Source organism: Hyla sarda, chromosome 1 (genome assembly GCF_029499605.1).
Source record: "Hyla sarda isolate aHylSar1 chromosome 1, aHylSar1.hap1, whole genome shotgun sequence".
Classification (NCBI taxonomy): Eukaryota; Metazoa; Chordata; class Amphibia; order Anura; family Hylidae; genus Hyla; species Hyla sarda.
In genome coordinates, this window is record NC_079189.1 from 520,510,361 (window position 1) to 520,527,764 (window position 17,404).

Here is a 17,404-nt window from a genome sequence, read left to right on the forward strand (position 1 = left end):
ACTCACTCTTCTTTAGAAGATAGCCTTTCTTCACAATGTTTTTGTAAAAAGCATCCTTCGTTTTTTGCCTGATTGTGAGGTATATTTCCTTCCCATCCACAAGATCATTTAGCACTTGTTCCTGGTGCTATGGAAAAAATGTAACAAAAAAACACAAAAACAAAAAACATTAAGCAACTGGGATTGTTACTGAATTAGGCTATACAGTTAAGTAAGAGGTGTTTTTCTTTTACATTATAATCAACTCTGGATGAAAATACTATGATGTTTTAACTCCTATCCTATAGTCCTTGCAAGCATTGTACAGTGCAAAACTTGTGCAGAGAAAAAGTTGACCAGTTGCCCATAGCAAGAAATCAGAATGCTTCTTTCATTTTGTAAATTTTGTAAATGCTCCCTGGTGGTCCAGTGGGGTGGACGCCACCCCCGCAGCACCATTGCTGAGGGGACGATCCACTGTGGAGGTAGCCGGAGGCATTACCTCTCTATCCCTGGTGTTCATGGTGCTTCATTTGATTGAGCCTGGCTAAGCAAGCTCAACCAAATAAGCACAGATCACACAAATCAACGGAGTTCTATGGAACTCCATTGATCTGTATGAGGAATCTAATGATTCCTCCTAAAAGTCCCCTGAGGGAACTAATAAAGTGTAAAAAAATAAAAAATAAAAAAAAAAGCTTTAAATCACCCTCCTTTTCCCATTTTCCATATATAAAATTATAAAAATAAACATATTTGGTATTGCCACGTGTGTAATTGTACCCACTATTAAATTATTATGTTTCTGATCCTGCACTGTGAACACCGTAAACGCAAAAAAATCCCAAATGCAAAAATTGCTGACTTTGGTAACATCACATCCCCCCAAAAAGTAATAAAATGTCACAAAAAGTATATATATAAAAAAATGGGCGGGACAATGCAATTTTGGTTTAAAAAAAATTAGGCTTAAAATTTCGTATTACAGCATTGTGTTTTTACTACTTATATATCATATTTATGAAAAGTATAAGTTTTGGTGAACTTACCTGAACAGGAACTGGATCTTTCAGATAATAGCCCTCGACAATTTGTTCTTTCCTGTAGTGTTCTATTATATCATCAATCCTGTATAAAAATAAAAAAATGTGAGCATAATTATATATATATATATATATATATAGCACCCATAAATAAAAAATGTTCTTAACCACTCAAAATGAATAGATGAATGAAGACAAAGTCAGAGGTTGCCAGCCTTCATCCTGGAGTCCATTAATTAACCCCTTAAGGACCAGGCCCATTTTGGCCTTAAGGACCAGACCAATTTTATTTTTACATTTTTGTTTTTTCCTCCTCGCCTTCTAAAAATCATAACTCTCTTATATTTCCATCCACAGACCCATATGAGGGCTTGTTTTTTGCGTCACCAATTGTACTTTATAATTACATCACTTATTTTAGCATAAAATGTACGGCGCAACCAAATATTATTTATGTGGGAAAATTGAAAAGAAAAATGCAAGTAAGAAAATTTTGGAAGATTTTGTTTTCACGCTGTACACTTTACGGTAAAAATGACATGTTTTCTTTATTCTGTGGGTCAATATGATTAAAATGATACCCATGTTATATGCTTTTCTATAATTGTACCGCATAAAAAAAAATCTCAAACTATTTTAACAAAATTAGTATGTTTGGAATTGCCCTATTTTGACCACCTAGAACTTTCTAATTTTTCTTAATTTTTTTGCGCTATGATCTGTAGTTTTTATCAGTACCACTTTTGCTTAGGTTTTACTTTTTCTTAATTTTTTTTTTGGGGGGGAATAAAATGTGACAAAAAAGCAGCAATTTTGAACTTTCATTTTTTTTACATTTACGCTTTTCACCGTATGGGATAATTAACAATATATTTTAATAGTTAAGACTTTTACGCACGCGGCAATATCAAATGTGTATTCATTTTTTTATACTTTTTTTTTGGGGGGGGGGATGGGAAAAACTGACATTTTACCTTTTTATTGGGGGAGATTATTCACATTTCCTTTTTTTTTTTTTTTTTTTTTTTTTTTTTTTTAACACTTTAATAGACCCCATAGTGAAATATTTATAGCAATCATTTGATTGCTAATACTCTTCAGTGCTATGTATAGGGCATAGCACTGATCAGTGTTATCGGTGATCTTCTGCTCTGGTCTGAGATCGAGCAGACCAGAGCGGAAGACCTCGGGAGACAGCCGGAGCCAGGTGAAGGGACCTCCGGCTGCCAGGCTGGATGATTGGACCCCTGCGGAAGCGCTGCAGCTATCCGATCATTCATTTAAAGTACCGCACTGCCACAGATGCCGTGATCTGTATTGATCACAGCATCTGAGGGGTTAATGGCGGACATCTGCGTGATCGCGGATGTCCGTAATTACCGGCGGGTCAATGGCTGCTGATAGCAGCCGGGACCTGCTGCGCATGAAGCAAGAACCAGTCCGGTGCTCGCGGTCATGGTGGAGTGTAAATGTACGTCATGGTGCGTTTAGTACTACGGCACCATGACGTACATTTTCGTCCATTGTCGTTAAGGGGGTTAATAGAGCAAAGAACAGCAAAGACTGGAGAGGCTGCAACTTCGATCATACGACAAGTGCGGGAACTTACGTTTCGACAGCTCCATTAATATTATACAGGGGATAGACACTGAGAAGATGCACTGAATGCACTTGTTCCCTTGCTGGCCAGACACAGTAATATTACATGCCAGACAGTCAATTAAGGACCAATATAATATGGCTGGGTCTGCAAGATATTCTGCCTGTTACTGTACCTCCCTTTGCTTATAGAGATAACAAGCAGTGGCTCTCTCTATGATGTCCATGAGCCTTGTAAGATCATAGTTAACCCCTTCCCGACCCACGACATACATGTACGTCATGACCGGGAAGGTTTTGAACAGCTGATGGCAGCGTTTCGCACAGAAAAATCCTGAGCAGCGCAGTGTGTGTGTCCCGATCATGGGGATCGGGACACACACACACATTGCTCTGCTAGGAGACCCCAATGTCCCTTATCTGTCCCCCTTATCCATCCCGAGCTGCCAATGCTGTGCCCGTCGGCATGCTTTAGTTTCACTCACTTTATTTTTTTTTAAAGGAGCTGTTTAGTTGTACAACAGCTCCCCCAGTGTCCTAAACCTGTTACTGCATGTTTTGCGCACTAGACACTAGGGAGAGCTGTTGTACAGAAGAAAAAATAATAAAAAAATTATATATAATCATAACCCTTTCAATTTTCCACCTAAAAATCCATATTATGGCTTATTTTTTGCGTCACCAATTCTACTTTCCAGTGACAGTAATTTTACCCAAAAATTCACAGTGAAACGGCAAAAAATATCATTGTGCGACAAAATCGAAGCAACAACGCCATTTTGTAACTTTTGGGGGCTTCCGTTTCTACGCAGTGCATATTTCGGTAAGCATAACATCTTCTCATTATTTTGTAGGTCCATATGGTTAAAATGATACTCTACTTATATAGGTTTGATTTTGTCACACTTCTGGAAAAAATCATAACTACATGCAGGAAAATTTATATGTTTAAATATGTCATCTTCTGACCCCTATAACCTTTTTATTTTTCCACGTACAGGGTGGTGTGAGGGCTTATTTTTTGCGCCGTGATCTGAAGTTTTTATCGGTACAATTTTTGTTTTGATCGGACTTTTTGATCACTTTTTAATAATTTTTTAATGGTATAAAAAGTGACCAAAATACGCTTTTTTCGACTTTGGAATTTTTTTTACGTGTACGCCATTGACCGTGCGGTTTAATTAACAATATATTTTATAGTTCGAACATTTACACACGCTGCAATACCACATATCTTTATTTTTATTTACACTTTTTTTTTTATGGGAAAAGGGGGGTGATTCAAACTTTTATTAGGGAAGGGGTTAAATGACCTTTATTAACACTTTTTCTTAAACTTTTTTTTGCAGTGTTATATGTCCCATAGGGACCTATAACACTGCACACACTGATCTCCTATGCTGATCACTAGCGTGTATTAACACGCCTGTGATCAGTGTTATCGGCGCTTGACTGCTCCTGCCTGGATCTCAGGCACGGAGCAGTCATTCGTCGATCGGACACCGAGGAGGCAGGTAAGGGCCCTCCCGGTATCCTGTAAGCTGTTCAGGACGCCACGATTTCACCGTGGCGGTACCGAACAGCCCGACTGACTAGTCGGGATACTTTCGCTTAAGAAGCGGCGGTCAGCTTTGACCGCCGCTTCTAAAGGGTTAATACCGCACACTGCCGCGATCGGCGATGTGTGGTATTAGCCGCCGGTCCCATCCGTTGATGAGCGCCGGGACCGACGCGATGTGATGCGGGGTCGCGCTTCATATCGCGTGAGCCGGCGCAGGACGTAAATATACGTCCTGCGTTGTTAAGGGGTTAAATGAAAAATTTTCACATTTTTCGCAATATTTCAGAGTTTTTCACCAAAATTGCTTCATGTATCAACAAAAAATTACCACTAATATAAAGTACTATATGTCTCGAAAAAAACTCTCTCTGAATCACTTTGCCAGGTAAAAGCAGTTCAAAGTTATTACCACTTAAAGAGACATGTCAGATTTGAAAAAATGGACTGGGTCATGAAGGGGTTAAATGGGCACTGTCAGATACAAAAACTTTTTTTTATGTTTTGCATCTTGGCAAAACATTAATCTTTCTAATATACTTCATAAGAACATTTTATTTCCTTTTTATATAAATCATGGCTTATAAAATCATGGCTTTGTCCAAGCTGAAGCACAGACATGGACAAAGTCCAGCAAGTGAGGGTGGGCTAGTATTCCTCTGTGCTCTCTCCTGTCTGATAGGACTCCTCTGTGCTCTCTCCTGTCTGATAGGACTCCTCTGTGCTCTCTCCTGTCTGATAGGACTCCTCTGTGCTCTCTCCTGTCTGATAGGACTCCTCTGCGCTCTCTCCTGTCTGATAGGACTCCTCTGTGATTTCTCCTGTCCTATCAGACAGAGGGGTGCTAGCCCACCCTTACTTACTGGACTTTGCCCATGCCTGTGTTTCAGTTTGGACAAAGCCATGATTTTATAAGCCATGATTTCTATAAAAAGGAAATACAATTTACTTATGAAGTATGTTAGAAAGGTTAATGTTTTGCCAAGTACAACATATAAAAAGTTTTTGTACATGACAGTGCCCATTTAAGCACTTCGTATTTTGTTCACTACCCCAAGTAACAGTGTATAAAATGGTAGAAAGGCATAACGATATAACATTTCTTGACAGATATTTTTTAAGGATTAATAGACCACTTACAATAGAATATATTATAGAGTTGTGTAATTAAAGGAGTACTATGTTGTGGTTTTATTATTATCCCTCTGTGCCCGGGCTGCCAAATGAAACAAACTTCAACTCACCTTCCTACGTTCTCCCATTGCACCGATATCTGTGTCCCGTTCCTCGGTCCCTGTCTTCTTCCGCTTTCTATGGGATAGCGAGTCATGCTGCGCGCAGCGTATCAACGGCCGCAGCAGGACGTGACTCCCCGTCCCGCAGGAAGCGGAAGACAGGGACCAGAGATTGCGACACAGATATCGGTGCAACGGGAGAACGTAGGAAGGCGAGTTAAAGTTTGTTTTGTTCCGCCGGGCACAGAGGGACAATACAAAAAACACACCATAGTACTCCTTTAAGATTTATATAGCGCCAACATAATTAGTGATACAGTACAATATAGAATAAAATACAAAAGTAAAGTTCTAAGTGGTTATAAGTACGCTAGCTCCATTCACTGCATTGCTCTTTTCAGCTGTAAGGGCATGTATTTAGTACAGCAAGAAATCTGGAGACTACAAATTTCACTCAATCTCTCAGTCAGCAGCTTTTCATGACAATTATACATTTTGTCTTATTCTCAAATTATAGTCTATCGAAAATAGCAGTTTATATTCTACTATCAGCTATATACTACTAGCAGCCTTAGCGTGTACAGGTCCTGTGGAAAAAAAAAAACTATTGCTGGCTTGTAAAGTATAAAATAAAATAGAATTTATTTATATACATATACACACATATACACATATACATACATATATACATATATATATATATATATATATATACATACATACACATACGTACGTGTGTGTGTTTGTGTTTGTGTGTGTGTGTGTGTGTGTGTGTGTGTGTGTGTACGGGCTCTAAGTCTTCAGACCAGGTATGCTTTAACATTTCCTTTAGGGCTTGCCCACATCAAAGTGATGGTATATCACTCTGGCCGCCTGGCTGTTCAGGAATCTGTAGCATAGCAATCTCCATTCACATGAATAGGGCTGTACTGCAGTTCCCTGCGAGCTGGTGGCCAGAGTGCTGTTGTGCTGGGAACAGTTAAAGGGGGTACACCGTTGGAAAACAATTATTTTCTCACATCAACTGGTGCCCGAAAGTTTAACAGTTTTGTAAATTACTTCTATAAAACATTTGTAATCCTTTCAGTACTTTCAGCTGCTGTGTGCGCCAGAGGAAGTTATTTTCTTTTTTAACTTCTTTTCAGTCTGACCACAGTGCTCTCTGCTGACACCTCTGTCCAGGGCAGGAGCAAATCCCCATAGAAAACCTCTCCTGCTCTGGACAGATCCGGACATGGACAGAGGTGTCAGCAGAGAGCACTGTGGTTAGAAATTCAAAAAGAAAATAACTTCCTCTGAAGCATACAGCAGCTGATAAGAACTGGAAGGATTAATATTTTTTAAATATTCATAATTTACAAATCTGTTTAACTTTCTGACACCAGTTGATTTAAAAAAAAAAAAATATATGTTTTCCACCGAGTACCCCTTTAAGGGAGGCTTCATTAATTTCAGGACTAGTGGAAGAGGTCCTATTCCAACCATTGATAAAGACAGCATGTCCTAGCCATCTCAATTAAAAAATAAATAAGTAAATATGGTAATATCCCTTTAAAGTGTAAATGGTCTCACTGGTAGATTGGCTGTATTTTAGAAATAAGGACATAACAGGGATCCTATTTATTTTCATATTCTATCTATTTATAGGTCACTGGGGTTTCTAAAATGTCACTACGTCTTTCCTTGGAAACTAACATGACAATGCATTAAAGTTTAACCATTCAATCAATCTGTTACCTGTTATAGTACCGACCTCCCATCATAAATTGATTGTTTGGTGTTGGACAGATCTTAAATCGTTGTATGTTTTCACTTGTGCGGAAATACAAAGAATAATCTCCTGGAGTATTGTCCGATGGTCTCACCAAGAAACTGCTAATTTGGCCGACTAGAAATTAGCAAAATGTGGAATTAGTTCATATTTAAAGTAACAAACATGTCAGAAAATAACTATAATAAAATGATATATAATGTAAGAAAATCTTTTGGCATACTGTTTTCAATCCGTTTTTCTAAAGAAAACCGTATGGCAAAAAAAACAAAAAACAGATGGAACAGTATGGGAAAAAGTAAACCGTATGCATTTTTAAACAGTATAATGTTTTTAAAAGTGCATACAGTTCCGTCCGTTTTTATAGAAAAAAAAACCCATACGTTTTTGAAAATTTTGTCCATTTTTAACGGCAGGGGTCTTGGGTGGAGACTTTAGGATGCAAATGCGCATGTGCAAAGTAAAAAACGTATACGTTTTCCCATACTGAACCGTATACATGTGCGCTTCCCATTGAAGTCCATGTTAAAAAAAAAACGTATGCGGTTGCAGTACGGTTTTTAAACCGGAAACAAAATCATGGTCAACCACGGTTTTGACTCCAGTTTAAAAACCGTACTGCAACCGCATACGTTTTTTTAAATTTTTTTTTAACATGGACGTCAAATGGGAAATGCACATGTATACGGTTCAATACGGGAAAACTTATACGGTTTTTACTATGCACATGCGCATTTGCATCCTAAAGTCTCCACCCAAGACGCCTCCCATTAAAAATGGACAACATTTTCAAAAACACATGGTTTAGTTTTTCTATAAAAACGGACAGAACTGTATGCACTTTTTATGTACTTTTTCCCATACTGTTCCATCCGTTTTTTTGCCATACGGTTTTCTTTAGAAAAACGGATTGAAAACAGTATGGCAAAAACCTGATGTGAACCCAGCCTTAGGGCTGGTTCACATCATGTTTTCCGCAATACGGAACCGCATACGGCAGGGGAGAGCTAAAAACTAGCACTCCCGTATTGAGCTGTATGCGGTCCCGTATGTAATTCATTTCAATGAGTCGACCAGAGTGAAACGTTCGGTAGTCCGGTCAGCTCCTTCCCCCACCCCCGTGTGCGCTTTTACAACCGTACCCAAAACCGTGGTTGACCACAGTCTTAGGTATGGTTGTAAAAGCGCATACGGGTGGAAAAATGAGCCGACCGGACCGAACATTTCACTCCGGTCGGCTCATTGAAATTAATTACATACGGGACCGCATACAGCTCAATATGGGAGCGCTAGTTTTTAGCTCTCCCCTGCTGTATGTGGTCCCGTATTGCAGAAAACGTGATGTGAACCAGCCCTTAGACTGTGCTCACTTGGACTGTATTATATTTTTGATAGCTGCATTTGATGAAAAACCTACCGTATATACTCGAGTATAGGCCGAGTTTTTCAGCACGATTTTTCGTGCTGAAAACACCCCCCTCGGCTTATACTCGAGTGAACTCCCCCACCCGCAGTGGTCTTCAACCTGCGGACCTCCAGAGGTTTCAAAACTACAACTCCCAGCAAGCCCGGGCAGCCATCGGCTGTCCGGGCTTGCTGGGAGTTGTAGTTTTGAAACCTCCGGAGGTCCGCAGGTTGAAGACCACTGCGGCCTTCAACATCATCCAGCCCCCTCTCACCCCCTTTAGTTCTGAGTACTCACCTCCGCTCGGCGCTGGTCCGGTCCTGCAGGGCTGTCCGGTAAGGAGGTGGTCCGGTGAGGAGGTGGTCCGGGCTGCTATCTTCACCGGGGAGGCCTCTTCTAAGCGCTTCGGGCCCGGCCTCAGAATAGTCACGTTGCCTTGACAACGACGCAGATACGTCGCTGTCAAGGCAACGGCTCTATTCCGGGCCGGAAGCGCGGAGAAGAGGCGCCCCCGGTGAAGATAGCAGCCCGGACCACCTCCTCACCGGACCACCTCCTTACCGGACAGCCCTGCAGGACCGGACCAGCGCCGAGCGGAGGTGAGTACTCAGAACTAAAGGGGGTGAGAGGGGGCTGGATGATGTTGAAGGCCGCAGTGGTCTTCAACCTGCGGACCTCCGGAGGTTTCAAAACTACAACTCCCAGCAAGCCCGGACAGCCGATGGCTGCCCGGGCTTGCTGGGAGTTGTAGTTTTGAAACCTCTGGAGGTCCGCATGTTGAAGGCCGCAGTGGTCTTCAACCTGCGGACCTCCGGAGGTTTCAAAACTACAACTCCCAGCAAGCCCGGACAGCCGATGGCTGCCCGGGCTTGCTGGGAGTTGTAGTTTTGAAACCTCTGGAGGTCCGCATGTTGAAGGCCGCAGTGGTCTTCAACCTGCGGACCTCCGGAGGTTTCAAAACTACAACTCCCAGCAAGCCCGGACAGCCGATGGCTGCCCGGGCTTGCTGGGAGTTGTAGTTTTGAAACCTCTGGAGGTCCGCAGGTTGAAGACCACTGAGGGCGAATGATGAGAAGAGGATGATGAAGGGGGGGGGGTGTGGGGATGATGAAGGGGGGTGGGGATGATGAAGGGGGGGGGGTGTGGGATGATTACAAGGGGATGATGAAGGGGGGATGTGTGGGATGATAATGGGATGTGTGGGATGATGACAAGGGGATGATGAAGGGGGGATGTGTGGGATGATGACAAGGGGATGATGAAGGGGGGATGTGTGGGATAAGGGGATGTGTGGGATGATGACAAGGGGATGATGAAGGGGGGATGTGTGGGATGATGACAAGGGGATGATGAAGGGGGGATGTGTGGGATGATAAGGGGATGATGAGGATGTTAATGACGGGGGTCTGGATGATGACAGGGGGGGATGAGGTATTTCCCACCCTAGGCTTATACTCGAGTCAATAACTTTTCCTGGGATTTTGGGTTGAAATTAGGGGTCTCGGCTTATACTCGGGTCGGCTTATACTCGAGTATATACGGTAAGTTAAAAAGTATCTGTCACCAAATAAACTTTTCTAAAAACTTACTTAGACTATGTTCCCCAACTACTCCTAACACTCCTCCCAACCCAAAAAAAAAATTCTGAAATATAAAAAGCTGTGTATCATACATTTATTCTTGCTCACATAGTACAATGTCCCAGCAGGAGAAAGTGCAGGTTTCCCAGCAGGCATGACATCACTGAAGCCTGTTGGGGAACCACTTCCGCCCTCACATGGTTGCAGTGCTGTGATGAATAGAAGACCTCAGGCTCTGTGCATGTTTTAGTAAGGCTCTATGCAGCTGTCAATCAAGCTCAGTGCAGAAAAACACTTCCTGAGTTTAGTCTCCTGCCAGGCCGGGAGGAGACCAAACTCACTGTATTAATAGTGGCAGAGAACAGAACAGAGCCACCTAGTGGCCATTTTTTCTATTACATTTTAAACATATTTATGTTGATAATTTTAAAAGCAAGTGAATGGGAAAGTGCCTGCGAATTACACAAAGAACACTATATAAAAAAATTTATTTAGTGACGGGTACTCTTTAAATATGCAATATGTGCTCCAAAATATTTACTGAGAACCTGGACATAGAGTCTAATATACACACACTAGTCTCCTTAGTTTCACGTATATTCCACGTAGCAAGCAAGTTCTCTGTAAGCACAAGATGCTTACACTTTGGGACAACCTTATAACATAGCCCTGGTGTGTCTGCAGCCATTGTCACAGCTCTACAATCATAGGTTTAGATTGTGAGCCCCAATATGGACAGGGAATAATCTGAGCTACATTTAACTTTGGACCATATTTATCAAGAAAAAACAAAGCTATGTTCCCTACAACAACCAGACCTCCGCTTTCATTTCCTAAAAAGTCTGGGGAATTAAATCTGTGCTGTGATAGGGCTCTATTGGGCAACAGGGCAAGTTTTACTGTTAAGTTTGTTAAATAAGTAAAATTTTATTACAAAGAACTCTGTAGCCCAAAATAATACCTGTGCACAACACACAAAAAAGTAAAAAAAATGTTTTAAAAATAATAACCTGCACTAATAAAAAAAATACATCTGCATCCTTTTAACATATGAGGACTTGAGCACCAGCTTAGACGAGTTAAAAAAATCTATTTCAGACTCTATGTTAAACCAGCATTTACCTGTCATGAGTAGATTATAGGCTTCCTGCTTCTTGCTTTTCCCATGGAACCATCTAAAGAAAAGCATAACACCATAGTTAAGTATGGATAAAGTCATCTGATATAGCGAAAGCAAACCTAGCTACTAGTGGGTTAATACGGCTTAACCATGATGATACTACTGACTTCTATTTGGGTCGATCATGTTTCCATAGGCTTTCCAATATTTTAGTAAGAAAAGGGCTGACAGTACTATTCTAGCCATGAGAAAAAAAGGAGTCAATAGTCCAATGATAGTAACTCTTTAATGGGGTACGCCAATGGGGAAAAAATGTTTTAATCAACTGGTGCCACAAAGTTAAACAGATTTGTAATTTACTTCTATATGCAAATCTTAATGCTTTCAGTACTTATCAGCTGCTTTATACTACAGAGGAAGTTGAGTTGTTCTTTTCTGCCTGGCCACAGTGCTCTCTTCTGACACCTCTGTACATGTCAGGAACTGTCCAGAGCAGGAAAGGATTGCTATGGGCATTTGTTTCTGCTCTGGACAGGTCCTGGCATAGACAAAGGTGTCAGCAGAGAGCACTGTTATCAGACAGAAAACAACAACTCAACTTCCTCTATAGTATACAACAGCTGATAAGTACCTGAAGGATTAAATGGGTACTCCTCCCCTAGACATCTTATCCCCTATCCCCTAGGGGGCGGGATGTGACATCACAAGGGGGCGGGACCATGAGGTCACGATACTCCAGCCCCTGTATCACCCGTCATCAAGCATGGAGCGAAGTTTGCTTTGTGCGGTAGATGACAGGGGGTGCTGCAGGAGATATCACGGGGTTCCCAGCAGCGGGACCCCGCAATCAGACATCTTGTCCCCTATGCTTTGGAGTACCCCTTTAAAGAGTACCTGTTATCAAACCATATTTTCTAAACTAACTCAGATTATATTCCCTAACAACTCCTAACACCCCTCATTGAATTAAAAAAAAAAAATAAAAAAAAATAAAAAAAAAAAGTTTCCTAGTTTTACATACTCGAGTATAAGCAGAGTTTTTCAGCACGATTTTTCGTGCTGAAAACACCCCCCTCGGCTTATACTCGAGTGAACTCTCCACCCGCAGTCGTCTTCAACCTGCGGACCTCCAGAGGTTTCAAAACTACAACTCCCAGCAAGCCCGGGCAGCCTTCGACATCATCCAGCCTCCTCTCACCCCCTTTAGTTCTGTACTCACCTCCGCTCGGCGCTGGTCCGGTGCTGCAGGACTGTCCGGTGAGGAGGTCATCCAGTGGGATAGTGGTTCCGGGCTGCTACCTTCACCGGGGAGGCCTCTTCTAAGCGCTTCGGGCCCGGCCCCAGAATAGTCACGTTGCCTTGACGACGACGCAGAGGTACGTTCATTACCAACGTCCTTCTGCGTCATCGTCAAGGCAACGCCTCTATTCTGGGCCCGAAGCGCGGAGAAGAGGCCCCCTGGTGAAGATAGCAGCCCGGAACCACTATCCCACCGGACGACCTCCTCACCGGACAGTACTGCAGCACCGGACCAGCGCCGAGCGGAGGCGAGTACTGTACAGAACTAAAGGGGGTGAGAGGGGGCTGGATGATGTCGAAGGCCGCAGTGGTCTTCAACCTGCGGACCTCCAGAGGTTTCAAAACTACAACTCCCAGCAAGCCCGGACAGCCGATGGCTGCCCGGGCTTGCTGGGAGTTGTAGTTTTGAAACCTCTGGAGGTCCGCAGGTTGAAGACCACTGAGGGCGGATAGTTCACAAGAGGATGATGACAAGAGGATGATGACAAGGGGATGATGAAGGGGGGGTGTGGGATGATGACAAGGGGATGATGAAGGGGGGATGTGGGATGATGACAAGGGGGTGATGAAGGGGGGGTGTGGGATGATGACAAGGGGATGATGAAGGGGGGGTGTGGGATGATGACAAGGGGGTGATGAAGGGCGAGTGTGGGATGATGACAAGGGGATGATGATGGGGGGTGGGGATGATGACAAGGGGATGATGAAGGGGGGTGGGGATGATGACAAGGGGATGATGACAAGGGCATGATGAAGGGGGGGTGTGGGATGATGACAAGGGGATGATGACAAGGGGATGATGACAGGGTGATGATGATGAGAGTCTGGATGATGACAGGGGGGGGGGATGATGTATTTCCCACCCTAGGCTTATACTCGAGTCAATCACTTTTCCTGGGATTTTGGGGTGAAATTAGGGGCCTCGGCTTATAGTCGGGTCGGCTTATACTCGAGTATATACGGTAAAAAGCTCTGTATCATACCTTTCCCCTTGCTCACATTATGTGAGCTCCCAGTGGGGGAAAGTGGGCATCCCCTAGCAGGCACGACGTCACTGAAGCTTCAAAGAGCTGTGTCTCGCCATGCCCCACACGCACTTCCTGAGTTTGGTCTCCTGGCAGGACTGGAGGAGACCAAGCTGACTGTTTGACTTGTGCAGGGAACAGAACAGAGCCACCTAGTGGCTGTTTTTTGAATCACATTATAAACACAAAGGTTGAAAATTTTAACAGCAAGTAAATAGCAAAGTGTTTTATAATTACATAAGGAACAATAATATTAAAAGTTTAGTTTGGTGACAGGTACTTAAGATTTTTTAACAGAAGTAATTTACAAATCCGTGTAACTTACTACAGCCAGTTGATATGAAAAAAATAAAATAAATGTATATATATATATATATATATATATATATATATATATATATATATATTTTTTTTTTTTTCCGACTGGTGTACCCCTTTAAATCACACTTTAAAAAGAGGAGAAGCCTATAGAAAAACACCATATCCAAAGCACACTGCATAACACATCAAAATGCAAGAAAAAGGCTACAAACAAAAATCATTGTAGCATTTTCTGTGGACTACTACTGGCTTAACCTAACATACAGACATTTTATGAAAAAAAGGGGGGGGGGGGGGAAACAGCAATATACACAAAGTTATGCCACATAAAGATATTATGGAGGAAGGCTTTCCCGATGGGAGACTTTCTTTAGGTGTTTGCCCAGCTAGAAGCAAAAGATATAAGCAGCAGTATAAGGGCAGACTACACACCACAATCATAAGAATTTAAGACATGAAAATCTACAAAACCTGAAAACCCAACAGATGCTATGTAAAAATGCTTACATCTTGCCTTCATGGGGATCCTCTTCTCTGCCCTAGAAAGAAGTGAACAAAAAAAATATATATATTATTAGGGACAAAATGTGGACACACAAGATGTGGATATCTGCACATATGATATACGGTTAAGGTAAATATCAGCATCCTTATATATTATGTACACTATGAAAATCTCCTAAAATTTAATATTTAGACCATATTCAGATAACATCTCATACCTCCAGAACACTAATGTCCTAACAAAGTTTTAAAGGAGATATGTCATACAACACTTATCCCTTATCTGCAGGAGGACTCAGAGATCGCAACATCTCAGACAGCATATACAGTATCTCACAGTACACCTCATTTTTGTTATATTTTATCTTTTCATATGACAACACTGAAGAAATGACACTCTACAATGTAAAACAGTGAGTGCACAGCCTGTATAAGTGTTTAACCCCTCGTTTTTTTCCTCCTCACCTTCTAAAAATCAGAACGCTTTCAATTTTCCACCTACAGACCCATATGAGGGCTTGTTTTTTGCGCCACCAATTCAACTTTGTAATGACAATAATTTCACCACAAAATCTGCAGCGAAACCCAAAAAAATATTTATTTGTGCAGCAAAATAAAAAAAAAATGAATAAAAAACCACCATTTTGTAACTTTTGGGGGCTTCCGATTCTACGCAGAGCACCTTTCGGTAAAAATAAACCTTATCTTTATTCTGTAGGTTCATATGATTAAAATGATACCCAACTTTTATAGGTTTTATTTTGTTTTACTTTTGAAAAATCATAACTTTTTGTATTAAAATTAGCATGTTAAAAAAATTTCATCTTCTGACCCCTATAATTTTTATTTTTCCCTATACAGGGCTATATGAGGGCTCATTTTTTGTGCCATGATCTCTAGTTTTTATTTTGTTTTGATGAGAGTTTTTGACCGCTTTTTATAAAAAAATTTAGGGTACACAAAGCCACCAAAAATACTCAATTCTGGACTTTGGTATTTGTTTATGTATACACCATTAATCGTTCATTTTAATTAAGATTATATTTAGAGATGAGCGAACTTACAGTAAAATTCGATTAATCACGAACTTCTCGGCTCAGCAGTTGATGACTTATCCTGCATAAATTAGTTCAGCTTTCAGGTGCTCCGGTGGGCTGGAAAAGGTGGATACAGTACTAGGAGAGAGTCTCCAGCCCACCGGAGCACCTGAAAGCTGAACTCATTTATGCAGGCTAAAGTCAGCAACTGCCAAGCCGAGAAGTTCGTGATGAATCGAATTTTCTGTAAGTTCGCTCATCTCTAATTATATTTTTATAGTTCAGACATTTATGCACGTGGCGATACCACATATGTTTATGTTTTTTTTTTGTTTAGATATTAGTTCCTTTTTTTAACCCCTTGGGGACCCTTTCAATTTTGCACCTACAAACCCAAATAATGGCTTATTTTTTGCGCCACCAATTCTACTTTGTAATGACATCAGTCAATATACCCAAAAATCTACGTTTAAACCCCCAAAAAAAATTTGGGCGATGAAATTTAAGAAAAAAACGCCATTTTGTAACTTTTGGGGGCTTCCGTTTCTACGCAGTACATTTTCTGGTAAAAATGACACCTTATCTTTATTCTGTAAGTCCATACGATTAAAATGATACCCTACTTATATAGGTTTGATTTTGTCGTACTTCTGAAAAAAATAAATAACTAAATGCAGGAAAATGTATACGTTTATAATTGTCATCTTCTGACCCCTATAACTTTTTTTTTTCTCCGTAGTGGCCAGTATGAGGGCTAATTTTTTTGCACCGCGATCTGAAGTTTTTATTGGTACCATTTTTGTTTTGATCGAACTTTTTGATCGCTTTTAGTTCATTTTTTTATGGTATAAAAAGTGACCAAAAATACGCTATTTTGGAATTTGGAAATTTTTTGCACGTACGCCATTGACCGTGCGGTTTAATTAACGATAAATTTTTATAGTTCAGACATTTACACACGCGGCGATACCACATGTTTATTTCTATTTACATGGTTTTTTTTTATTGGAAAAGGGGGGTGATTTGAACTTTTTTTTTTTCTTCAATGTTATAGCCTCCATAGGGGGCTATAACATGCAGTACATGGATTGATCAGTGTTTTCGGCAGTCGATTGCTCAAGCTTGGATCTCAGGCTTGGAGCAATCAATCACTGATGAGACGCAGGTAACGGACCCTCCGTAACGCAGGTAACGGACCCTTGCGTCCTAGCTGATCGGGACACCGCGGTTTCACTGCAGTGGTCCCAATCAGCCCGACTGAGCTTCCGGGAATGTGTTTTTTTTTTTTTTTTTTACAGTTTAGACATGGCGCACACTATTAGGGCCGGGTCCCGGCAACCGTTAGATGCTGCGACCGACCCGATATGACACTGGGTCAGCGTGTGACACCGCATTATATCACGGGAGCGGGACCAGGATGTACAGGTACACCCTGAGTCCCCAAGAGGTTAATGGGAAAAGGGGGGCGATTCAAACTTTTATTAGGGAAAGCGTTAAATCACATTTATTAACTTTTTTTTTTTTTAACCCCTTTTTAAAAGTCCCCATAAAGCAGTGGTTCACAACCTTTTTTGCGACGGCACCCCCAAAGGGTGAAAGTATGTCTGCGCATACCCCTCGCGTGTAAATTCGCGGGGAACTTACGTGTGATGGGTACCCGCGGACAAAATAAGTCATAAAATTACTTTTTCATAATAGCTTACCTTTATACTAATGCGCTCCCCTTGTGCCATTATTTCTCCCCCCCCCCCCCCTCTCCATCTTAATCCACTTGTGCCATTATTCCCCCCTTCCTCTGATCCCCTTTTGCCATTATTCCCCCCTCCATCTTAATCCCCTTGTGCCGTTATTATCCAATATGGCAAAAGGGGATCATAGGGAGGGGGGAATAATGGCACAAGGGGATTAAGATGGAGAGAGGGGGGGGA

At 41.6% G+C, this 17,404-nt stretch overlaps 1 protein-coding gene across 4 annotated transcripts in view; it reads right to left on the reverse strand.

Annotated features, from left to right (window-relative positions):
• Nucleotides 1-17,404, reverse strand: part of RASA1 (RAS p21 protein activator 1) — a 107,510-nt gene that overhangs the window by 53,931 nt on the left and 36,175 nt on the right. For all 4 annotated transcript variants that reach the window (XM_056538741.1, XM_056538760.1, XM_056538752.1 and 1 more), the window contains exons 6-10: nt 14,443-14,474; nt 11,293-11,345; nt 7,152-7,302; nt 1,029-1,107; nt 7-127 (exon numbers count right to left, since the gene is read on the reverse strand). In XM_056538741.1, coding sequence (XP_056394716.1) covers nt 7-127; nt 1,029-1,107; nt 7,152-7,302; nt 11,293-11,345; nt 14,443-14,474 — 436 coding nt within the window. The remainder of the gene's footprint in view (nt 1-6; nt 128-1,028; nt 1,108-7,151; nt 7,303-11,292; nt 11,346-14,442; nt 14,475-17,404) is intronic.